Source organism: Corvus hawaiiensis, chromosome 4 (assembly GCF_020740725.1).
Source record: "Corvus hawaiiensis isolate bCorHaw1 chromosome 4, bCorHaw1.pri.cur, whole genome shotgun sequence".
NCBI classification, from domain to species: domain Eukaryota; kingdom Metazoa; phylum Chordata; class Aves; order Passeriformes; family Corvidae; genus Corvus; species Corvus hawaiiensis.
This window is the reverse complement of record NC_063216.1, coordinates 12,856,049-12,883,344: the sequence shown is the minus strand read 5'-3', so window position 1 is coordinate 12,883,344 and position 27,296 is coordinate 12,856,049. Positions and strand designations below refer to the sequence as shown.

General features: G+C 38.9%; 1 protein-coding gene across 4 annotated transcripts in view; it reads right to left on the bottom strand.

Annotated features, from left to right (window-relative positions):
• Positions 1-27,296, bottom strand: part of ATXN10 (ataxin 10) — a 98,859-nt gene that overhangs the window by 5,877 nt on the left and 65,686 nt on the right. For 3 of the 4 annotated variants that reach the window (XM_048301318.1, XM_048301320.1, XM_048301319.1), the window contains one exon: positions 11,718-11,781. In XM_048301318.1, coding sequence (XP_048157275.1) covers positions 11,718-11,781 — 64 coding nt within the window. Of the gene's footprint in view, positions 1-11,717; positions 11,782-26,578; positions 26,628-27,296 lie in introns of those variants that run through there. The other variant, XM_048301321.1, reaches the window with a different exon arrangement.

The window sequence follows — 27,296 nt, the reverse complement described above, 5'->3', positions numbered from 1 at the left end:
TCGGTCAGAGGGATGGACCAGCCAGTACAAAACAAGGTTCCGTCTCCACCACAGCGTGGCAGCAAAGCTTCACTGGACAGCACGCCTGGCATGAGGAGCTTGCAGCCAGCCCTTCCCACTCCTCACCTGCAGCCCTCCCCAAAGGAAGCTGCTTCAACAAAATATTCCAGTGAAGACAGAAAGCCTATCCCCAAAAACCTGAACTGGGGTTTGCAGCTCAAATCCCACCCTGCAGAACGTAGCTTTGACAGAGATTTTAAATTACACCATCTCAGAACAGACAAATGGACAAAACCATTTGGTTTAAAGTCACCAAAACAGTTTCAATACTAGGGCAACATTCTCTGTTAATTCACAGCCTACAGAAAACAGGAAACATCCATAGCACAAAATAACTCTACATTAAATACCTTTTCCAGTTCCGAAGCCCTCACTAACCTCCCACGCCAGTAGTGTTCCTCTTGCAGACAAACACCACCTTTCTGGCTACTTTCACTTATCTCACTCTCTGAGCCGTCTACCCATGAGCTGCAATGATGAATCCATTCCTTAAAGTGTGCCTTGTGTGACACAGGCTTCCTTAAAATGGGACTTAAACCTTCTGTATAACCAGCACACAGGCATGGTAAACCTCATATATGACTTTCAGTGACAATTCATCCATTTAAGTATCTATGGCCAACAAATACACTTTGAAGACCAGAATGGGACTATTAAACCTCTTTTGCCCAACACTTCTGCACAAACACAGATGACCAAAGGTCAGCTCCTCCTGAAATTAAGCCTGTCAATTCTGTTTCATGCACAAGATGCTTTAATGCCTTTTCTCTGAAAGACTTTCAGTGCTGAACTGGAAGATTTCACTGTGTCCCCAGATAAACTGTCCTAGTGGTAAATATCTCGCTCATTACAGCCTGTGATTTATTTCTGGCTTAGATTTGTTTAGAATTGTTTCCAAACTCAGCTTTTCAGCATAGATTAAAAAAAGAAAATAATTCCCAGATCATAACCAGCATATGGTAAAGCATTTTTTGCATGAACTAAAGCAAGAAACCAAGGGAGATATTCCAAGGTTTGCATAATTTTTGTGTCTCTTCCCCCAATTTCTGTTTTTCAGCATCCTTTTTGAAGGACAGGCACCAGAACTAGGTAACAAAATCAGCCAAAATTTGCTATCTGGCCGATTACAGGTACAGCACAGTTTCCTGGCCCTTTGGTTGTGAGTAGTTCAGAAAGAGTGAAAAACAACAGCTCACAATATCCAGTTGCTGTATATCTAATACATAATTATGAATATGTATGTATATGTAATATCTACTATGCTCCCACAAGCAGAGTCCAAGCTTTCCAGCCTTTCACATTTTCACACCTTTTCAGTACAGTCCAATGCTGACAGCCAGGGCAGATCATGAGGCTCATTCGAGTTCCGAGGCTTGACCGTTTTTAACTACATCCTCACATCAGTGATGTGCAGCTAAATGGCACCCTATGTTCATTAAATGGGGTTTACTACTTCAGAAATTAGTCATTTACTGGGACATTTCTTACCTAGAGTCATATGGGAATTTTTCTCCCTAGATCACTGGTATTTCTGGGTTAACAGTTCTGAGCAGTATTATGCACCCAGATTGCTATTAGCCTTTAATGCCTGCCAACTAAACATTTAATCTATATTCTGTGTGCTGCCTTTCATGTTCTGCGGGACTTAAAGCCCAGTGCCAGAACATCTTAGCATACTATGAACTTAAACACAAAATTTGGGTCTAGCACTCCAGAGCTACAAAAGCCATAGGACATGTTTAGCTCTGTCAGGCTATCTTTATTATAATGTCTCCTATGCCAAAGCTTACAGAACTTTCAAAAAAAGTTAAGCCATAACCTCCAGCTTGTTTTCCTTTTCCCTATGCTCAGACTTGTAATACCAGCTTACAACCAAGTATATGACACATTCGTTTTTTGCTGTTAGGCTGCCAATTTTTTGTAAATTATGACTTACATTTTTAATAGAAACCCATAATTTATGAGCAACTACAATCATCTGATTTTAAAACAGAAAGAATCACACTCTTGATCGATCTTAAGCTAGTACTTCAGTTAGAACATTCAGTTCTTTCAGTCCCTTCTTTTACAATAATTCCATATTAAAAGTTCATAACAACTAAATCTGTTAGCTATCTGTAAGAGGTACCAGAGCCAGCAGGCTGGTATGTTAAAATTAAAAAGCTTCAACTGCTGTTACCTTACTGTTAAAAAATTCTCTTCCCAAGTACAAAAAAAAATTGCAAAATTCCATTAAGTTGAAACTCATGTATCAAATTACTATTCAAACCTACCACAAACATTGAGATGTGAAGCAATGAAGCACAGGAGGATGGTAACTGTGTTTACAAACTGATTATACATCAGGGAGGCTGTAGTCCTTTTAAATTTCCTGGGACACAGAAATAAAAAGGCTCCACCTTTGCACAGACATTTACTCAGGTGCATTTATATGCATACATATAGAAATAAACAGCTTTTCTAAAAAGCTTTAAAATGGCGATTACAGGAGTCAAAACTTTCAGAAATTTGGCACTACACTTCAAAACCCAATCTAATTCATGCCTGAGATGTGGTCAAGCTAGTTATAATTCACCACTCTAAGGCAGATGATGAGTTGAGCTGACACAATTTGGACTGAAGCTCTTTCTCTGTTTAGAAATGTGAGCGATTCATCCATTTATACAGATCCAACAAGGATTTGCATGTCACCTTATCTTTCAGCACAGTACATGTGTATTTTATTGATTCAGGGTCTCTGAGTAACTTATATGGCATAACTTCCCCCCTGCTGCTTATGGTAATTTCTAATGTCACTTTATGACAAATAATCAAAACAATGAAGGTAAATGAAACTCCAGTTCCATGGTCACAGACACCAAATGATGCCCAGTGTGCATCCAAAAATAACAGCCATTAAATAAAAGGGTGTTTTGAAAGATGCAACTTTTTATAACCAACTATTTGTTTAGCAAAATAGCCATTAGCCACAATTCTGTCTACAATTTTAGGGAATGGCTGCATCTCCTTGAGGAAATCTCCACACTCCAGAAGAAAGGAACAAATCCACAAGGCTAGTGGAAAGGACTGCAAATATATTCCGATTGAGGAAGGAAAGGTTAGGTTTTGAAAAACATTTTCAAATTGAAAGAAAAAAGATCTGAAGAAGTGAGGGCAAACAATTTAAGGCTCAGGAAGGAGCTACACAGGAGAACACGTTTGCCAGCTGAAGATAAAACTGTTTTAATTACAGTGATCAAAAATGGGACAACAGAAAAATGTCAGAATAAAGATATTATTCAAAGCATTGGTCAGATGACATCCAAATATTCTTTGGAGGCATGCACGAATAAAAATGTCAAGAAGACAGACTGAAATATGATAAGGTGGTTATAGTACGCATTCCATTCTCAACAATATTTCTGAACCACTCCTAGCTTTACTTAAAAAAACCAAAAATCTTTGGCTCTCACATTTCTAGTGCTCTGTCTCAGCCCAGAGGGGAATTTTTCAAAAGTAAGTCTACAGAGAAATCAAGGAAGCTGTTTGAGCTTGTCTTGGGGTGACTTTATGATGTGCATCCCATATCACTGCCCCATTCCCAGAAATTAATTCTGTGTCTTTCTGTGCCTTTAAACTGAGCCTGAGAGGGGGGAGAGAAAAAAACTGAGCAAACTCTTCAAAGCAGTTTACAGTTTGTTTTCAAGGACACAGATAAAACTCTCTCTGCATTCTGCTGCGGCGAGCAGAGCAAGAGCAGAGAGAAGCACCCTGCTTGCTTGCTTTCCAGCCAGCTTTCAGCTTTTTCTCTGGAGGGAGATGGAGAGTTGAACTTTTGTTTTCCTGGGACTTCGTTTTTTTTCCCTTCTTCTTTTTTGGACTGTTTCAACATCAGAACACATCGGGACTTTTTCCACCAATGTTGGAGGCCCTGGAGGAGGGGGCCCCACCCCGTCCCAGCTCCGAGGAGGAGGAGAGAGGTTTCCTATGGAAGGACTCTGAAATTTTCCCAGGTTTCTCTCAGCAGAGCGAGATGTTTTATCATTTAACATCATTATCCTTTTCCTGTGTGTTTGTTAAATAAATAGTTTTTATGTCTTTCACCTTCCTTCGAGGAAAATTTTTTTTTTCCCGAACCTGGTGGGGGAGGGGTGGTTGTAACCTGCCTTCTCTCAGAGGATATATTTCCAAATTTGCCCAAACCAGCACAGAGCTATAAAAGCAGTGAAATATTATATATATATATATACATTTTTTTTTTTTTAATTTTTTTATTTTTTTTTAAGAGGGTGCTCCTGATAACTAAAGATCAGCCTTCTTTCAAGAATTCAAGCCTGTCATGGATTTAAATCCACCAAGAGGATTAGAGAAGAGGACAAATACGACAATATTTGGTTTAGGAATAGAGTTATTAACTTTAATTCCTCATTTTTACATGCATGAGTTGGTGCCTACAGAGATTACTTCTCAAAAAGGATTAGAAATATTAGAATGTAACATTTGAAAGAACCTTCTCGCATTCTGTATAGCTCTGTTACATTTCCTCCAGCTTTAAGAGGGACCCTGTACATCACATATTTCTTAATGGTGATAGATGGGTAGAAATGAGATACTGAAGAATAGATTCATATTCACATCTCTGCAAATCTGCGTTAGTATTTTATAAACTCTCAAGGAAATTACTAACACCACCACCACTCCCTCCCAAACTCTAAATTTCAATATTTTTAAACTATTTTAAGTATTTTAATCATCCTGCAGGTGCTCTAAACAAAAGAATTCTAGGAATGATACAATCTACAACCTGAAATATATCATTAGAAATTTTAACTTTGTTAAATGATAAAACACAAAGTGTGATCTGTGGTCATTTCTGGAAGACAAAAAAAGGTTAAGCGCTTTAATTTCTCAGAGTATCTATTTCTGTACTGCACACTGCATTCTTTCTGTGGTCTCAAGTATTTTTCATATAAGGAGAACGTTGCATTTGACAGGAGAAAAGTTTTCCTGGGGAACAGTGTGGAAGACAGAATTAGTAGATGTAGAACATCTCACAAGAAAACTTCGTATTTTTTTTTCATTCTGTTTTTCATTCAAACATTTTCTGGCAATAAATACTTAAGAAGTGCAGTCTTTGTGTCAGAATTTAGACCTACCAAATATGCTTAATGTGGAACGTTTTTTCCTTGGTTCTCCACCTTTAACTGAGTTTTGCCCTGAAGAGTTTGCAGCATCCAGAAAAGATAAACAATGAGTTAACACATGGAAGTTGTGTTATCCGAACTCTTCGGATATGCAATGTTAAGTGAGATTTTAAGCAAGATTAGGTTACATGAGCACCTCCTGTGACCTTCCCAACAGGGAGAAGCATTTGGCTCCTCCCCCTTTGGAGCTTTATAATAATCCCATTCAGAACACTTTAGGCAAAACACTGAAAAATCTACTTGGAGTGGAATCGAGATCTCTTTGGTCCATTAACACTGATGTAAGAAACGACTGGATAACTTGGCAATGCTTCTTTAAAGAGTGTAAAAAACACCCTTGATAGATAGTGACAGCAGTAGGCACTGGTAGGCAGGTGACCTTCCCAACTACAACCAAAAGTGGTGTTTGGAAATAGCTGTTTGGCTGAAGCCTCTAGTGAATCACTTCAGAAACTAGCCTACTAAAGCCCCACCCTGATACAACATTGAGGGATTCCCCTCTAAAGCCATACAGGCCCCTGGTATCCCTTAGTCGCTAACAAAGTACAGGTAAAAACAATTCACAGCAACTTGCAGAACAGGGCAGGATTTTGTCTGCTGAATCAGGTGAAAGAAATAAGCCCCTCTCAGACTGTTCTTGCTCAATGAATAACCGCAACTGTACCTGTTCCAGCTTCTCGTCTGACCAGTTCTTCTCTGTACCTTACAATTACACTCAGACAGAGTTCAGGTTTGTGCATATGTCACAAAGCAGGAATCCTCCACTCTCTCCACTCTCTTTAAAGGCAATTCTCAGCATGTAGGAATTGAACTGGAGCATGGCAATAGAGCGACTTCTCGCTTTCCTAGTTCCATCTATGGTGGAATCATAGAATAGAATCACAGACTGGTTTGGGTTGGAAGGGACCTTAAAGCTCATCTAATTCCAAACTAGTTCCAACTCTAGTTCCAAACTCATCTAGTTCCATGGGCAGGGATACCGTCCACTAGACCAGGCTGCTCCAAGCCTCGTACAACCTGGCCTTGAATACTTCCAGGGATGGGGCAGCCACGGTTTCTCTGGGCAACCTGTGCCAGTGAGAACAGGTAGAGCTGGCTTCCACTTAGCTGTGATTTTATTTTGCCTTTGGCTCTATGAATGAGGGGTTCAGACCAAGCGATTTATGTTCTTAACCTGTGCTGACAAGTCCCATTCTTCCACTGCTGACCTCAACCACTGCTTGTTAAAGTCACAGTGACACATTCAGTACTGGTTGATAGAAAGTAACATGACATCCAGGAATGACACAGAGCGACCAGCAATAATACAAAATTGAGACCCTCTACCAAAGAATACACTCCCCCTTAGCCCAGGGGAGTGCATTCACCCAGCCTTCAAACTTACTTGTGCAGCAAAGCAAGTGTCAGTGTGAGGAGGAAAAGGGTAATTCCACAGAATCACAGCATGGCCTGGGTTGAGAGGGCCAAGTTCTGTCCAAGTGGGTAGAACTTGACTGGGCATGAGGAGATCATTACAATTCTCATCAGTAGTGTAGGTCTTTCCCAGTGACCATATAATAATGTGATTTTATGTATGCTTATGAAAACACAGAATCAAATAGGTCACATCGAACTACTTAATGCACTGTCAGTGCCTGAAATGAGTTTTCCAAAAAAAAAGGCAACCATTGCTGAACTGACATTGTGCTGTATTTTCTTGGCAACACACATGGGATAGCCACGTGTATATGAAAATGCTCAGCTCTGTGATGGCTCACTCTAAAAAGTCAACTCACTCTGGTTTTGCTTTCTACTGGCTCCCATTCAGTGGTGAAGCTATTTTACAGCATGTGGCCTGTTTTAGGTTGCACTCTGTAACTTAGATAAAAATGTCTGTCAGCTCCCCCAAAAGTCCTTACTGGCATCTTGCAAAAACAAACTGCCATTGTTGTAGACCATAGCAACTTGATTTCCTCCAGCTTTTGCCAGTTTCATGAACCACAATTATACTTGCTGCTGCCATGAAGTCAAAAGTATTTTCAGTCTACCTCTCAGATGACTGAACATAACAGAAGCAGCTTTGGATAGAGTATCTGAAAATTAACTTACTCTTTCTACATTTTCATCCATTATTCAAACTAAAGGATCTGTGTATGGATATTCATATCAACCACAGTTTTCCTTTCACAAATGCTGAAAATTCTTACTCCTAAAACATAGCTTGCTAGGTGTTTACTCACATATGCATGTATATATGCACATGTATATATAAACATATATCCTCACAGCAGGGTATCTTTTCTTCATGTTCGACTGGTTTCTTGGCTAACACAAAAGTGTGTTAATTAACAGTTTAATATAAAATAGATAATTAGATAAGGTCATTCTGATTAAATCCAGACATTGACAAAATCAATTTATTGAGACACCTTCTGTAAGAATCTCAAAAGGGTAAGATTGGCAAGCAGCCTGAAAAAACAGGAATATTCCATCTTCGAAACTGCAGTTCACTTCTGACTTTCAAGTTTTACCACTAACAGCTATTACATTGCAGTACTCTAGATAATATCTTTTTTTCCCCAAAATAGTAATAAATATTTCTATGGACAGCCACTGGAAAGCAAAAAAAGACACATCTGTGTGCACTACTCATGAGCACAAATATCAGGAAGCAGTGAAAAACCAAAGAGTTTAGTTAACGTAAACTGAAAAGTCTTCAATAATAAACAGGTCCATTTATTTAAAGCCTCTCGTAAGCACCTTTTTTGAGTGACTGGGGTCAAAAGTATTTTGATCGGAATGGGCTGACCTCCCTCCTCATGTTTACCTTAAGGAAATGGAATCTGTGAAAGGGCAGAAATGAAGCTGGAAGGAGCAGGAAGAGCTTAGGATGAGGTAAAAGGCAAGAACAAAAGGAAGGGCTCTTGTCTGATGACAGAGCCAGTCAGAGATGACGAAGATGATGACTCAAGAGAGCAAAATAGAAGATATTTGAATTTAGAACACCTTTTCAACACGAGTAAGCTGAAAAGCAGGATTTGGAGTAAATTTTTTACTGGTATTACCCAGATAGGCATCTCCAACCCACTCTGCTATCCTTTAGTGGATTGAATACATTTGTTTTTAAGCACAGGTTACAAAGGTAAAGCACAATGTTCTCACTTTTCAGAAGCGGAACAAGAAACTGAATTTTCAAAACGAAAAGATTAGCTCATACAGGAATCTCTCCTTAATCTAAAGGCAAGTAACTCTGCTTGTATTTTGAAACATCCTGTTTTCCTTTGAAAGAAGAAGGACAGTTATGGACAGCCAATCCATGGAAGATTTAACGGGTATAGAAAAAGTGGTATTAAACCTTCTTTGAAGTTTAACTCTTAATGAATCTGCATCTCCCCAGACTCACTCTGTTTACCTTTTGTCCTGTGCTGAAAGCCTAATAGCCACAAGTGGAAAATCTGGCATCCTACAGCGTCTCTCTGTTGAATTTACATGCAAAGTTTTAGTAACTGGAAAATTAAAATACCGATTCAAATAATGAGAGATGTACAGTAAATTGGTTTTTAACTGACCATAATCATTTTCATGCCTGTAACTAACGAGAGTGGTGGTTTGTTTGCTTTTACTCATGAAATATCCTGAGGGAAAAAAACCTCTTTGCTAGTATAAATTAGAAGTTACAAGTCTGAGATGCAATTTGACAAGATAACAGTTCTCCCAAACTGGGGACTGAAAGATGAATTTAAACAATTAATTAAATAATGCAAACATGTCAGTTGAATTTCGTAAGCCACAAACTCGCAGGTAGTTCTATGCACATTACAGAACTGTTCAGGATCTCAAAGGATGCAATTTTAAGGTAATGACAGGTTTATAAAGGAATTTATTTTAGGATAAGAGAAGACCCATTTCCTCTTTCAGTATGCTTCCATATGCTACAAATAAAAAGATTTATCAAAGAATTTTTTCCTCTCAAAGGTAATAAAGAGCTCCTTTAACATCTAACATGGCAGTCCAGCTTCTCCTGATAAATTGCACACTTCAGGGAAATTATTTTTTTTCCATCTAGAAAAAAATCCTATCGCTTTTACCACAAAAGTTACACTTTTTGGTGAGAAATTTTATATGTGTAATTTGGAGGCAGAACTTTTCTAGTAAAATGGAGAAAACACAATGACGTCTTAACTGTAGAGCTCAGGTGACTCCAAAACAAAATGTGCATCTACCAAGACTTACTAAGAAATCTAAGAAGGATTTGAAAGGATTCTGGGTGAAACTTTTTCTGGTCAGTTTTGTCCAAGGAGAAATCCAAGTAACACAGCCTGAAACCACAAAAACAGGCACTAGGAATAAAAGTGTAAAGTGAACTTTCTGGACATGACTTCTGAAGGAGCCGTGTCTGAAGAGCTATGCTGAGCTTTTTCTTGCAGCTTTCCACCCCACCTTGGCAAACTGCAGATGAGCCACTGTGGTCCCTTCCAGCCTTACCCATTCAGTGATTCTGGGATTTGTGCCAGGAAGGACTGGGGTGCACAGAGAGAGCAAAGAAACAGTCAAATCTCTTCAAATAAATATTATGCAATGGATTCAGGCTCCTACATACTACTAAGGACCTGCTTTGTGGTGTCCAGAAGTAGCAAAACATGCTGCAAAGCAGATGAAAGTAGAGGCGGATCTAAACTGCAAATGTCTCTTCTGCTTCCCTGTGTACAACCTGCTGGGAAGGCAGCAGATGAGGAATGTTAGAGGCAGGAAAGAAGCAGGGGAGTATTAACTTCATGTAGCACAAGAGCACGTGGAATAGCAAGGGGTCAAAACAATAAACAGCAATAGCCAGGAGCTGCACTCCAGAAGCTGATGCAGCAAACTTTGCCACAGCAGGCAAATCCTCCTTGTGCCCATGTGCTACTCACTTTTCCATATCCCCCAATAGTGTATGCTATGGATCACTGGTGAAAATTTCCATTAAAAGGTGTTATTATGGCTTTAAAAACCAAGTAAACAAAGTTTTATCCTCTAGTAAGAAGGTTATGGTACAGTCATAAAATGTCAGCCTGTATCAAAAGGTGCAAGAGGTTCTACTTTGCTCAAAGCACAGTAAAGAGTCTCATGGTATTTTATTTTCCTTTCATTCAGGATCATAAACTACAATTCTACCCTTTGAGCATCTCAAACGTTATCCTCTTTTACTACAGCTAAAATGAAGGATTAATCCTAGAAGTGGTTGCACAGCTGTGCTTTTCAGCAAAGGTGAGTCACTTGGGACCAAAACTCCTTACTAGGTTTTCTCAGGGCTGCTTTTCCATTTAGGGAAAGGTAACTTTCCCTGGCCATCCCACCACATCCAGCAGTGCCCTTTACCAGATGTGGACCATGGAAATACAATTCTGCCACTCAGTGCACTGTCAAGAGGCACTGCCAGGTCTCAAACTACAGGAATACTGAGGATGTAAAACTCACGGATATAAACCATCAAACTGAATAACTCAGAGGATACTTACCACCTCTTGCTCCTCCACCCAGCTTGTTAACATTGTGCTATCATCTACATTATTTCATCATTTTAAGATATATTTATATGTAGATGATGTTCTGCAGGACACAACTGAGAGAATATGAAACATTTTCACTACTCTTTTGTTTGTTTGTTGATACTTGTTTAAAAAAGTATGCTTTTTCTTACATAATAATTTGAAAACCTGTTTCATGTGTTCAGTATAAAAAACCTGACATGACTCTCTATAGGAAAGATATTTGATTTCCAGATGCACTTACCAGAAACTTACAAAGAGCTAATGATTACATTACAGAAAATCACAGCTCACTGAACACACTTGTATTACTTGTAGAGTTGGATAACTCTGCTTAAGAACTGCTTATCTTCAATATCAGATTATTTCCCTCTAATAGCAATTTATTTTTGGAAGTTTCTGCTCTTAAATTCCAGAAAAAGAAATTAATATGAAGCACAATGCTTCATTTAACATATATTTAATAATATTAAAATCTCCCCAACATTTCAGTAATTTCCATCACTGATTCTCTCAATTATACATATTTTCATAACAGCTTGCTAGCCTTGTCTCTGCTTAGAACAAGTTCCCCAATCTGATTTAATAAGTGTAGAGAATCTATGGGGTACCTATTTCAGTTTCCTGAACAGATTTCAGTGGAAGCAAAAGCTCTACAATCTGATACAATGACCAGAGTCTGAATTCAGATTTCAGTCACAGCTCTTTGAATAGGCACTTGCAAACCAGAAATAGTTATTATTTTAGGAAACAGAATATAACCACAGTTAACTTACTTAGAATCCAGTTCATGGAAGCCTATTTCTGCCCTCACTCACTTCTGAACTATTTAAATATAACCAGGAAGCTCATGAGGCCAGTTACATTTAGATACCCAGTGAATGCAATGCTGGCATAAATCTGTGAAACCCCCACACCTTTTCTCATGAGTCATATTCAATAAACAGAATTCTTTTGTAAAAGATACAAGGATTGTTGTCATCAATGCTGCAACTGTCCAGAATCAAGGAGATGCCATCCAAGTCATACACCTAAATAAAAACAAAAGTTTAATTTAACAGATGTCTCAACAATACTAACGTTTCATGCAAGAAATACGTAAAAATGTAACAAGGATGTTTGTTTCATCAAAAATATTAAACATGCTAACATGAACTGCAGAGTAAACCTGGTACTCATGTTTTCAGCATGAGTATCAGAAAACAGTAACACAAGCAGGCACTAATTTCACATCCTCCCTTCGTTTAGCAAGTGTTTGACTGAGGTATTTTCTGCTTCTGACACCGAGCCAGATAAGCTATGCTCACTGACAACTCATGCTTGCTTCCAGAAGGAAGAACCATGAAAAACTGGAGCAAAAAATAGGGAAAAAAAAGTTGAAAAATACACCTACACACACACACAAGTTTGCATGAGGCCACATCTCCTGGACCTTCAGTAGCAATGTGTTACTTGTATGTGCCCAGCACAAATTCTTTATATCAAGTAAGAGCCATTGATGTTTTTCCTTTGAGAAAATGTTCCTTGTGTTACTAGCAAATGAGCAGAGGTGAGATCTGGCGACTTTAGTTCCTTGTGCATACATATACATGGGAGTTCACAAATTGCACTACTACATTTGTGTGTGTGTATGAGATAACATCACATAATCCTAACAGACTCATACACATACACTTTACCAAGTACTTGGGACAAACTGATCTTAACAATAAACATGGAGCATGATTATCTTATGGAAAGTATGTTCCATAAGAAATTTATGTAGATTCCTAAGGTACACTGTAACTTCACACATGCATATTTATAGCTTTACATGTCTCTTCCAACCTCAACCATTCAGTGATAGCCAAGCTATACTTTTCCACATCTTAAGTTCTTTAATTTCTTAGAATTTAATTTCAAACCAAGAACTGCCAGTCAAAGGAATTTAACCTAGTGCCAATTTAGGCTGTGGCTTGATGATGGCGTTCTCTCTTCCATCTTTTTTGCCCCAAACAAGATGCATTTTTAATTTATCGAGGAAAACAATAAATCCCAAAGTTTACACTGCAGGATCATCAGCTTTCTGAAACACAAGTTTTGTTATAAGAGAGGCATGTCGAGTAGGAGATTTAGATGTGAAATCCCAAACAAACTATGGATCAATAAAACTGAATTCAAGAGACAAAGATGAGCACATGCCTCTTACAAGCTCCTTTTCAGATAATCTTATTGCAGAGTCTCAAGATAGAACATGAGAAAGCAGCGGTGACAGACACACAGACAGGCAATGCTTACATGTAGGAGAAGCAAAGAGCACTGCTAGGTCTTAAAACCCACTTTCTGCATCTGTGCTAACACACCTAACTTTACCTACATGAAGTACCAGTTAGTAATACAAGTTTAAAAATACCCATTCTTTCCACGAAATGTTCGTATTTTCTCCAAGGCCATGCACCATGTATAGTATCATACCTCAAAGCTTGAACAAGCAGTGACCTTCAGGTAACATAGCACTTGCACATGCTTGGGAAATGCTGGTCCTTTGATGTTCAGGCTGTAGCCAAACTCTGATGTGCCTACAGTGCTACCTCTTATTTCCCACCAGTGAAATGCTGAACAGTAGAAATTAATCGGGATTAATTTCTGCTGTCAACAGAAACAAACCATGCAATAATCTGCTCCAGTTCGATTCAAGCAAGATGTCTGGTTAACAAAATACGCATTTTGGGAAAGTTCAAGTTTAATTAAGACCCACTGACGCTTCAAAGAGTTACTGTGAGAATATGATGAGATTCTTTCAAAGTTATGTGGGAACAGCAGCAGCAAACACAGCCTTAGCGATACCTTCATGAAAAATCAAGTTGCTAACTACCATTGCCTTGCACCTCCCCCCTTGGAGGTTCTCGAACATTGTACAATTGAACTGCACATACAATTTGCATGAGTTGGGCACAGCTTTTGTCACCACAATGCCAGCTTTAGAATGTCACCTGTGACCTACTACACAAGGAAATGGAGCAAGAAGAAGAACCTTACAATGTACCTACCCAAGACAAATCTATATACTCCAAGTGACTTGTGAGATGAAGAGGTCGAATCCTGAGCAACCACTATTAGAAAAGCTCCAGTCCATGCCAGCTGTTCCTGAAGCACCACTGGTCCACTGAAAAAGTATTTTATGGCAACCTACTATTTGTGCTCTGTAATGTGAGCAAGTTCAGCAACTGCTCTGCACATAGCAGAGCCACCTCTGCAACAAGAGTGCCACAGGCAGTCAGAGGGAAGAATCACTGTCCCACCCAGTGTCCTGCTTGCATTGCTGAGAGTCTCTCAAATCCTGTTGCTCTCGTCTCCGTCTCCCTGTAACCTCCCAAACCAGCACATTTTGCAAACATTGAGAAATCATCCTACATCTCAACCTCTTACACAGATCCATTGGAACTACACTGCCCAACAGAAAGTGCTTTGGGAACTTTTCCAACTAATTATTGGTCTCAAGAGTTTTTGCTTTGAAGAAAACAGTCTGTGAAATGCCCAGTGTAGAGCAAGGGAATAGAGCTTTTGCAGCAATCTTCTGCAGGGCTTGGGGAAGGAGTCAGTATTGCACAAAACCCAAATCTTACTTTAAATATGGTGTGAAAGTACCTTGTGAAGAGAACATTTGTGGCTGGTATGAAACTGGCTGTAATCCGTCTAGATTTTGGAAGAAATTATAGACAGAAACTAAAGAATAGGACAGTTGTGGTGTCTGTCTGGTGAACAGAACTGCTCACATTGGCCTGTTACAAAAGATCACTAAATCTATTCTCCATTTACATTACTGACAACATAGTTGGCCAAAACCAGGGAACTGCACCGGACTGTAACAAAGCCACAAGGTTATTTCATTATCAAGAACAGTGCTGTTCAGAATAATACTGTATTCTGAACCACACTGAAACAGAAAATGAAGCTGCCAGGTTACTTAAGACAATTTTAGAATGTAACAGTCCATCTCTGTGCTAATGATCTCTAGTGCTTCAGTCCTATCAGTAATGAGTATCTTGCCCTAATGTTATGATGTCAGTTTCTGAAATAGCTTTCTAAAAAAGCAGAAACATAGAATATCCAGCATTCCAAGGCAGGTATCCATCCCTGCCAGTTAAAAAGCTTACTTTCACAACACAGCTTTATATTGCTGTCCCATTTGTTTACTGCACTTGCTTTTGAAACATAATGAAGATGTGAATCATGCCAGTGAAATTTAAATGTATTACACTGAAGAGAAAATACCTTTCCCAGTGACAGTGACTGCTAGTATTTTCTCTTTCTCTGTACCTGAAATTTAAAAATCTATCTTAATTATTTAAATCAGGCTCTAAAAAGAAGCTCATGTGCTTCTTTTGGTGCTATACAAATATAAAACAAAGTTTATGGGAAGAACTAGCCCAGACTGTATATGCCTAGTGCTTCCATGGCCAAGTCTTTAATTCAGATGATTTGGGACATGTCAGCCCTGAGGAAAAAGCTGTATTTTTTCTCTTCATAACCAATGAAAAAATATGAACAGAAGTTGACATCTTTCTGTTATCTTACAGAAATCACATTTATTGACCAGGATATAAACAAGGTCAGTAGCATAGTGAAGGATACGTGCCTGAACAGAACTGCTCCCGACAATCTCCCAGTATTTTCTTATGAAGTACACAGAAGTAATTACCATTAACATAATCACTCACAGCAGAGCCCAGGAAAAGTATAAATTAATTGAGACTACTTATTGAATCTTTCCTTCTAGCAGCAATGGAGCCAAGCTCAGGGGTAAGAAAGCAAATTCTCTGAGCATGACAGTGCTTGTTGTTGAATCTGCTTGCATCTAGAAAAATGCAACTACAATCTCCAGGTCCAGCAACTGTACAGACAAAAATAGAAAAAATAAAAAATACTCCAGCAAAAATAATCTCTTCAAAGAATCATAAACATTTTGGGCATTAGAAACATCACCTAATCAAGTAAGAGTACCATTATGCAGAAAAGAACATTCATACCTTTAGATAACAACAAGTGAACATAAACTACTCTTCCACCAGAATGTGACCAATTTTCAGCCTTCAATCAATGCAAAATGAGAAAGGTGTTTCTTTCTGTCACAGAAAAACTTATATTTCTTAGAAGTTGTGTTTGGCCAAACTACAGGTGAGCAAAAAGAATATTTTCTCTCAAACAGAAGTGGACTAGTAACAGTACGAGTAATCCATGCTGACACTTACTCTTCTTTTTACATGTTATTGATAAGCACACTGAAAAACAGAAAGACGAATTTCTAGGTTAAAAAGTGGTTGGGAGTGGGAAACATATTCTAGAAATGAGTCAAAAAACAGGAACAAGCAGGAACCACTTATAGGGAAAACCTCTAGAGACAACATTCATTACAGATCACCAGTTTCCTACCGGACAAAAAGTCTGTCTCCATTCATGTTTAGCTCCAGAGTATTAAATTTTAACTCCCCTTATGGAACTTAAAAGGTTTCTGGGAGCAATCAAACTGGCAAACTTCACATTTTTATGAACTTGGCTCCTTCCCTTGACTCTTTGTAATGCTTCCAGTTCTGTCACACAGCTCTAAGCACCCAAACCCACTCAAGTAGCAGTGCCTGGTGCCTAGGTAAGGCTGTGCTGGTTGGCTGCCAAACACCAGCCCTGGTCTGCACCACCATCAGGGCTTCAGCTGCCGCTACCCAACTTCCCCTCTCTAGAGCACTTCTTTGGGTTTCTCATCCACCCTATCTGCTGATTCCCACATGGTTAAAAGTAGGAGCATAACAGTAAATGTGATCCCCATATTTCTCTGACAAATTAGACTGGCTAATGGAATTAAAACCTGGAGGAGGTGAAGTCAGAGAGAAAAGGAAGATTAACACAGCTGAGCTGGCATCACCACAGGAAACCTAACGAATGTATTAAGGTAGCAGAACACACTTGTTGACTGTATTTTATGACTTCTCTTAGTGCCCTAGATTGCTGAAATGACTAAATTGCAACATTCTTCTCAAGTGCTGAATCATCAAGATATTAACATCCATCTCACATGCATCAACAGCATCCTAAGACACATCTGTGGGACTGAAGCCAATAGATCCAGGGAAGCAATTCCACTCCTGACACTCGTGAGACAGCCTACTTGAGAGGCTGAAGCTATGCCTTGCAGAGAAGCTGAGGGAACTGGGGGTTTGAGCCTGGAGAGGAGGAGGCTTCAGGAGAACCTGCTGGCAGCCTTCCCTTACCCCTATAAACCTGTCTGCAAGACAGAGCTGCTCTCCTGACTCAGGTTCAAAACAGTTTAAATAGAGAAAATATGGACATAAAAGTGCAACTGAGAAGGTTCTGGCTGGATACAAGGAAAAATTTTTTTCTATGAGGATATGGAGCAGCCACTGTGGACTCTCCATCTTGGAGGACTTCAAGACTTGTCTAGAAAATCCCTGAGTAACCTACTTTGAATTCAACTTTAAGCAGGAGATCCCTTTCTGAATGGCTGTGTAAGACATTTTCATCTCACTCCAGCAAAACCATGGAAAGAAGCACAAGTCAATTATTTTCCTCACATTTAGTTGAAGATCAGATTCCTTCTACTCTAATATGACCTTTTCTTGGTTATAAAGCTGGAAATAGTTGACAGAAATTTACCTATGTAAAATTCAGAAGCAGTTCTAGAAAAAACATGATACTTAACCATTAGTGGAATAATCCTGCATATTCACTGACTTCACGACAGACAAATCTTAAAATAATTTGTATTTTGGATGCAAGACCATTCATATGAATTTATTCTTATAAACTCATATAACTTTGAATAAATGCCTTAGAGCAAATAAAAAGGATTCCCCAACTGTACAAATGGAAACAACTTCATGTCTTCTAGAGTAGAAAGTAAGAATTTTGTACAATTCAATATACTAAAGAAATATCTGAACTGGCTGTGAACAAAATAAAAAAGGAATACAAGTAAGACCTAAACCCCACAACTGATGAAAATTTCAAAAAAGAGCATAAGCAACATGGTTAACCTACAGCAGAAGCTTGTTGGTGAACACAGCAACCTTTCATTAGGAAAACAGTACATTCTATTATCCACATCTAGGAGGACAAGAAGGAGTGAGCCTAAAACACAGATCATTCACATTACACATCCATTAAATATTTTTAATAGTAATGGTTAATGAAGCACTGCAATACACTGACACACAAGCTTCAGACTCCTGGAGCAGACTCCAGTATTGCAAGTCTCTGCAAATGACCTAAACAACCTTAGCCATGAACACCCTACCCAGTCCTGTTCTGGACAGGTGAATGGTTCCAACCCTCTCAATCCCTTCTAAGTCTGCATGACTTCCTTTGATAGAAAATCACACTAGAATACCAAATTATGCCAAAGAAAATGAATCCAACGATACATACATTGGGGATTTGTTGCCAGTCTTTGGTCACCATCAAAGATATTTTTAAGCTTTAGTCCTTCTGAATGTACCACATGAGGACTACATAATGACTGAGAAATGACTACATAATGTAGTGAGAAATATGTCCTTCAGACCCTGATACCAACCAGGCTGACTAACAGAGTCAATTTTCCTCCAAGACGTCCTCAACAAGTAGCTTATTAGTGATTAGGCATCTGGGCAGAATCCAGCATACAATGTGGGTAACAGAAGAGCTTAAAAAGAGTAGGAACATAGCAAATGTTAGGTTCCCAAACAGGCTCCTCTGCACCTACGATGATACTGAAAAATGTTACTTAATTTTTTTTCATTTCTGGTTTTGGGCTTTTCCATTTGTTTTTCCAAGCAGCAGAAGTGACAGGAGGTGAACAGGAGATTCTACTTCAAAAGACAAAAGAATACTTTAGGCTTTCAGTGCTACTGGATTCCAAGGCCTACTGCAGACTACAGGCACTTTGGCTTAGCATACAGGCAGCTGTGGCTTGTGGCCATCAAGTCTACTACAGGAGTTCACCACATTCTGCAAATCTACTGAAATACTTGTGGACAGAGGCTCCCTTCTCCAGGACATCACAGCAGCCTTCCTTAGCTGGTCTGAGAGCCCCGAGCACCAGCATGAATGACTTGCTTATGTCCACTTCAACCAAGGCAATGTCCCCAGAACATTCTTCCACCTCTACACCACCTTACTAAGTAAGCATGTATTTAACATTTCAATGTCTGAAATTCATAAATCTTGGCAACAAAATCTGTTGCTCCTGCTATGTTAATTTCAAAGATATTCTCCCTCTTTCAGCATTATTTCCCAGCGAGACATGAGGTTTATTTCAATTCTCCCAAAAGTGGAGATCTTTTCCTCTTTCTTGGAGGTTAAAAAGATTATAATAAAAAAATATCTTAGAATCTAAATCTGAGGTAACTTTGTGATGTCCTAAACCTCTCCTCAAAGAACTAGTTTAGAAAATGAGGGTTTTGGCCTTATGGAAGAGGAAGGGAAGATGAAGGTACCAAACACACCATCAGGCCTGAGCCAAAATAAGCAGATGCAGAGTGTCCAGCTATGAGGAGAGGGTAACAAGCTAACTCAGCTGCTGAATCTTTTTTTCAACTAGGCTTTCCAAGAGCAAAACACAGGAGTTTCTAGCCACTGAGATAATAACACAAACATTTGATAATTCAGAACAGGTTCCCACAAGAACACAACTGGAACATTTGCTTTTTAAACAATGCAGCTTTCCTCATTCTTTTACATAGAGTTCCTGGACCACAAATCACAACAAACAGATGCTGCCATGAGAAGCAGACTGTTTGCTCTGATTAGGTTTAGGTCTGTGACTTGACATGGATAAAGTGAGGTCCAACACAAAACTCATTTTGCTTGAAACACGCAATACTTGCTAGTGTAGCCTTCGCCTATCCTGGCGGCAGCAGTAAGAGAGAACAGTGGTGCTAAACATCATCCAGTATTCAACACTGCCCTTCAAATCAGTTGAATTTGTACAAATTTGCATCAACACCACAGTATACATTTATGTACTTCTAGTCACACACTCCTATTCTCAGTCCATGAAACCCAGTAATCAGATGATCCTAGTTTGCTGATTTCCAATCACTGCTATAAAAGAGGTTCTCTTAATTGTCTTCTTTCATCAGAACAAAAGGAAACTTAAAGGAAATTAAGTGTAAGAATGTGTGACTAGAGACAACTCATACAAGTTGTCAACAAGATGGTCAAAACTTCAAAATTTTATTTAGTTCTAAAGCAAAGTGAAAACTGAAGACTTCACACTTTGAAGTTCTGAAAAAATACAGGGATAGAGGTTGAACAAGCTACATGATTCCTTTCAGCCTTTTTGATCACCATTGTAATAGGAAGTTTCAAGTCATTCTGGCAAGCTGCCACTGTTTTGGTGGCTACAGTATGTTTTGTCTTCCATGTCAAGCTTCAGAAAGCATTTTATGAATATCTCAATTAAAATGAGGGATGTTGCTTTGTGGGTTGTGTGTACTGACTTGTTACTTTTGGGGAGTATTTTTGTTGGGTTTTTGTTTGTTTGTTTGTTTGTTTGAGGTTTTGTTCTCTCCAGTCTCACATTTTATATTACATCAGAATAACTTTTCTTCTGGAACAGAATTCCAGGCCATCCATAAAATATCCTGATTTTGAAAATCATTGAAATTGACAGAAAAATAGATTACCACTGAACGCTCCTCATTGAAGATTTCCTCATTGGTGTTCTACACTAGTGATGACACTCTTCCAGACAAAAATGGGCACCACAGCCTTGTGACTCTGTTACTTTGCTCTACTACTCAGGGCAGCATTGGTACTTACTTAATTTCTCCCCAACAGCTGGCACACCTGCCTTGCTGCTTGTTTCCTTCTCTCAACATTTCAGCTGCTCCCTGACACACAGTCCAGCTGAAATCCTTGAAAACTGCTGGCTGCTTTCAACTTAGAAGTAAGTGGGAATGGGAAAGGAGGAAAAACAATCCAAAATCATAACCTGTTTTGATGAATGCAACACCCTCACAGAGACCACATATGTCATTGCTCTCACACATCACAACTATATTCTGAAATTGCTTCCATTCCCAACATCCAGAATTACAACTCTTACTTGGAAATTTCTGAATTCAGCAAGCAAAAATAAATGCCAATCGGATGTTCCATGCTCTAATGATGACTTTTGCTGTGTCCAGCATTACTTTACATTCTCAGTTCATTTCACTTTGAAAAAAGGATTTTTTAAAAAATTTAAAAATAAATGTCAGGCATGTAATTCCATCTGCAGCAAATGCTCAAATGATGAAAATGATGTGTGTGAAAAATGTAGGATGATTTAAAAACACTCAGTGATTGAAGCCAGTGATTTCTATGTTTCATGGTTAAATTTACAGCTAAATTCAGCACACTGAATCACAGCACTTCAGAGTGCACTGATAGACTCAAGACTAAAAGCAAAGTGGTGGCAGTTTCCCATCATTCCTCAGAGTTTCCTATTGCAATTGTGATTTCAGTACTGTTAAATTTTTTTAAGGAGCTGTAAAGAATAAGTTATTGAGTATATCACCCCAAACTTCACAGCCAGCATGGGGGGCGGGGGGGGGGGGGCGGTGAGGAAAGAAGAAAAGAAGTTGGTAGGTTAGAAGACTGGAAATCACACAGAGACATTTATTAAAGGCATTGATGATTCTCTGCTTCCACATTCCCTGGTATGCAGAGCTTCCAAGATTTTACTGACAGGTCAAAGAAGAAACCATTAATTTTCTAGTACATGTGTTAAGGACGTGCACTCTGTTACATATTAAGTACAAAACTATCCTTGATGATAATTAAATTTTTCATGAGGCTAAAGCATAGTAAAACAAAGTGTTTCTGGAAAGGACTGTAAAATGCCTTTCTAGAACTCTACAGAAATAGTAAATGGGAGACTGCAGGACACAGCTGGCTACTACAGCGAGCAGACAGTTTAATGGTGTTTGCTGCTTGTGTTTTAAATCAGACCAGTCAAGGAAGCCCTCAGAAGCCTGAGCCAGCCATAGAACCCCATTGCTGAATAATGCAGTAAATAATATGTCACACTGAGCAACAGCAACCTCACGCTCTATTTTATATGAAATGTGATGTTTTCCAAGAAACATGTAAATAATGGAAGTATGGTCCTTTGGAAAGGAAAAAAAAACCCAACAAAAAACTTATGCCCCCAAATCTCACAATTTCAATAATTGTTTTCTTTCAGGACGAAAAGATGTTGTCTCACTTTACTGGAGACACTACTGGGGATGGTTTCAAAGGAGGCCAATGCAAGTGCAAATCGATTCTCGAGCTGGAAGAAGCTTTACATGTACACTATTCTGCTGAGACCAATTCATGTCTTTTTCCCAGTATTTTATGATACCTTCAAGTCACAAAGTATTCTTCATCCAAAACAGAACTGATGGCATGGCCTCTCAAATACAAAAGCAAAGCAACTACACTTTCTTTCATTTTTCAAAAGTAACTCATTGGCTATCTTTTTTATATTATAAACCCATACAAAACATCAATCCTGGTGTAAATACTTCCTGTAAAGCCCTTTCACTTCTTCCTCCACATCATTGTATAAGCAAATTAAATACAATTTTTATTTGTTCAATGCATTAATAAATCCCAACAACTTCACTGGGACACTTAGGAATGGTAAGAGAAGGTTGAAGTATTCAGCTTAACTCCCTAATGAGGAACAGGTCCTCTTTTAAATATGATTCAACAGCAAGCTCCTTTCATTCCTCCCTCCCAAGCTCTGCGCACTCAGCTACCAGTTCCTGCCCATATTACCTGAAGAGTGACTCCAACCTACCACGTTAACTTCAGAGGCAGCAATAACAGACCTACTGAGGGTGCTGGGATTTCTTACACTTCCTTTTGGTATTGTGCTTTTGTGGAAAGCATCTACTGCAAAGTAAAACAAATTGTAAACACTATCAAAAATAAGAAATTACTGTGAATTAAGTGACTATAAAATGAACAGAGTAAATTTTTGGTTCAGTTTTGCGTTGTTTACAAGTCAGATCCAGAAGCTGAACTTGATGATCCTTGTGGCTCCCTTCTAACTCAGTATTCTTCTACAATTCAGATGGAATTATTTCTGCATAATTGAAATAATGTCACAAACTATTTCAGCAACAATTTTACTGGGACAACAGTTACACATTTTACGAATAAAATGCCCTCATGATTAAGAACTTTGACTGACAAAGATACACTCTTGAAATCAGAGTATCCCAGACAGACTAAATTATTTCTCATATGCTGAAAGCAAACAAAGAAAACAGAAGACTTTCAGTGATGTATTTAAAAGTCTGGTAATATTAAACAAGGGAAGCTGTGGCATAACAGAAATACTTTTCAATAGAAAAAGTGTTTTAAATACACTGAGAAGCCTTATTCAAGTTAAAATTCATTAATATGATGAATCTGTTCTCACTTGATGGCGGCCTGGGAAAAAATGGTGACTATTTCCACAAGTGATTTTCCACATTTGATTTCTTTAAAATTTTTACTTGATTTCTCATCAGCTGTGTGTTCTATAAACTCTTTCTTTAATGGGAAGTAGAGATACACTAACAAAGGTGCTCTGGATTGTCAGCCTGTTACGGAGTGGCTAGCAGCACTGTATGCAAATATAAAACCTGAAAAATATCACTGTATATGGGGATTACAAAGAAGTTTTCTCTGTTTTTTAAAGAGAAAAATATTAACCTAAGGTTTGTAAACTGGTAAGCTGAATTCAAGTGTTACTCTTTAACAAGGCCAGGTTGGACAGCGCTTGGAGAAACCTGGTCTAGTGGAAGGTGTCCCTGCCCATGACAGAGGGGATGAGAGAAGCTTTAAGGTCCCTTCCAACCCAAACCATTTTGGGATTCTATGACTCTGATCAGCTTAACTAAAGAAGTGGGGGAAGTCCCTGTACACACGTATTATTCAAACATTTCATGTTTCTCACACTGCAGAGCAGAAAGGGGTTTACTTTGGTTTGGGGTCTTTTTCACACCTTTTATACATTCAGGATTAATTCCTCAATGATTCCAGGATTTTTGTCAGTAACAGCATTTCATTTTTAACTGCAAAAGAAATCTGAATGATGATCTTTTTATGATGGCTCATCATTTTTGATATTTGCAACCCCTTTTGCTGATGTAACTGCAGTTAAAAGTAACTGATAGAGAGTTTTCCCACTGACAATTTTTATGAAGTGTGATTCTGGCAGCATAAAGTTTTCCTAACTTTTCCATTATAGTTTTGTAAAGTCCCAAGCTGCCAAACCACAAAAGAATTCAGAAAACAAATGATACTCTAGATTACAGTGGTGTAACAGTTTAGTATTTGCCCCCTTCCAGCAGTTATCTACAACCATAGCAATATATAAGAGCAGAATAAATCCTTGTACCTTACACTGCACCCCCATGACCACTGAAGACATCAGTTATCAAATGACATGGTCCACTTGCATCATAACGCGGCTCAAATCCACAGAATCACTAACATTGAAAAAGACCTCCAAGATCACCAAGTCCAATCTGTGACTGATCTCCACTTTGTCACCCAGACCAGAGCACTGCCATGTCACTGAACACCTCCAGCGGTGATGACTCCACCATCTCCCTGGGCAGCCCCTTCCAATGCCTGCCCAGCCTTTCCACAAAGAAATTACTCCTGATGTCCGACCTGAACCTCCCCTTGAGGCCATTTTCTCTCATCCTGTCCCTTGTTCCCTGGGAGCAGAGCCCAACCCCTACCTGGCTGCACCCTCCTGTCAGGGAGTTGTGCATAGCCAGAAGGTCCCCCCTGAGCCTCCTTTACTCCAGGCTGAGCCCCCCCCATATCCCTCAGCTACTCCTCATAGGACTTACAGAATGTCCAACTGCATTCTAAAACACCACTGCTGATTCGGAATGCCGGGCACCCCAGACAAGCAGATAAATGCAGTACTTAACAAACCTCTTGTGTGGGTTGGGAGCTGTTTGTATTTCAAAAACTATTTTCAAGGAAAACAAACTACTGAAAATGTTAGGAACCAGAGAATGTTATGATGTTAATACAGTAGCAGGGCACATTGCAGCTTCAAAACCATGTGTGGTGATCCAAGAGGTGAGCAAATGAACTAGCAATGAGCTGCCAAAGGTTTACCCACATAGAACGTTTTGAGGTGCAGGCCTCCGTGGCCCAAGCCAACGGGACCCAAGGTCTAATCCCTCTCAGTGTGATCAAAATAAATACAAGAACCATTACAGAAGATGTAGAACGTAGGGTGGAAGGAAGGACAAGATTAATCAATCTCATCTGAAGTGAACAATACACTAGTGAATTCTGAAGGCTGCAATAAACTTGGGTTGATACAGCTCATTTCAGCAGAGGCTGAGGGCATGAGCAGACACAGAGCTGGGATGCTGGGATTTGGCACTGCCTTGTGGGCGCTGCTCCTTGCTGCATTTTTCAGATGGTCCCTGGGGCTGCTGGCTCCTAACAACCTCCACTCCTCTGGGCAACATTCAGGGACTGCTGAGTACACAGTGCAGGCCATAGGCTCTTCCCAAGGAAAGGTAAGGCAGTTCTGTGATTTGACTTTGGTGGGGGAAGATTAGGGAAGGAAGAGAAGGAGAATGCTGGGATGCGTATGTGAGCCATGCCAAACTCTGCAACTTGCCCTCAAGGCTAGAAATGGTCCCTCACACATTTACTTGCTGTACCCACCAGGGACTGGCCCAGCCCTTATGTGACATTGACAGTGTTTCTTTGCTGACAGTCCAGACTTACAGAAAGTTGAGCAATTATTCTCTGCATTTACCTGAATTTCTAAGAATACCCATTTCCTTTTAATGATTCACCAAGTCTAACCTTTGCACAGGATCAGATTCTCTTATTAAGATAAATTTAGCCACCTTGTTGAGATTAAGATCAGCTTTACATTTAGAAAACAAGACTCCTGATGCTGTGATTTATATGCCTATAAAAGCCATATATATGGTATGCATGATATACAATAACTCAGGAATGCATACTCTAGCACTAAATTTCATGCTGAAAGCTTGCTAATGCCTCAGGCTACTGAGCGAGATGATACATGAAGCTGTACACAAGGAGATTGCATAGTAGTTTCTTAATTTACCTCTAAATTACAACTACCAGAGGATTTTCTGAGTATTTGTGTGTCTAAATGTCTTGTAGTCTGGTAAAAACCACTGCAGGTACTATGAAAGTAAGATTCCCAATTTCTAGCTCAAATCTTATACCCATGACAAACAAAATTCTAAGTTTTTAAATTTGCAAAGGTGTTGTTCAAATTGTTTAAAAACTCCATAATAAATGTATCCTTTCATAGGGTTAATTTACATGAAAATATTATTGTGCAAAACAAGGCATTTGTATATATATACTCAAGCACTAAGCCAACTGTTTATACGATTTTGAATGTTCTGTTTTGCTTTATTTATATTATTATTTCTTTTCTTGCAACAGATCATTAATTTGATTACAGCCTATAAAGTCAAGAGTGCAGGTTCTAACTGAAAAATAGAAAGAGTTCTTGTTTCAAGACCGTTTCATTACTCTACACTAAGTATATATATACAGCATGTTATTAAAAATTTTTTAAAGGAAACCTACCCAAGCACAGCCAACTCTTCCTAGCAAGTCCATTAACAAGAAACAAAATTTGATATGAACAGAGCTTGAGGGTAATTTCCATAGATGAAATTTGTACCATAATTAATGCAACCATAAAAATTAGAAACATTTAAGAAAAATTTTGAATTCTGTAAGTCACTATTTTTTACTATTTTTTAAAAAGAAAATTTCTATAGGAGTTTAATAATAAACACTTACATTTGAAGTTGATTTTCAAAGGAGCAGGTCAACACTTTTATAGAAATGCCTGCAGGAACAGGATGACAGTAATGGTGGGTCAGAAAGTGAGAGGAGAAAAAGCCTTGAATCAGAACCTCAATCAGCTGCCACCAGGTTGATCTACTGTAGGGGAACTACAAGCATTTTTTTTCCTTACCAGCTACAAATTCTAAAAGCACTTTAAAAAAGTGCATTGGATGGTGAGGTGCTCATGAATCTGTACAATTCAAGTGCTGGAACTAAGAGGTGACAGTCCCGACCACCAAATACTCCATTTGGAGTGTAGGCTCCAGAGGAACTGGCAGTCGTAAGTGTCCTCTCAAATTGCCTCTGTTTCTTATGCCTGGAGCTGTGGGGAACAGGCAGAGCAGAGACAACTGAACAGACCTGGCTGGAAAATACTGAGAGAGTGACATTCAAGTAGCAGGGAAAAAAACTTAGACGCAAATTAAAGGGAACTTACCAATTTATGACTAATTACACTGAATTGTTTGCATTTTTGTTTGCAGGCAAAACACTGCTTTATTATTTTTTTATTATTTTTAGCTACAATACTGAAAAATTGCCTGAAATAAAGGCCTTCAATATTTCTAAATAAAGCCCTTCAATATTTCCAAAGCCAAATGCACAATCACACATTTGCTGGACTCAAGGACGAAGAGATTTTTAGGGAAGTTGGAAACTCTCCTATGAGAAA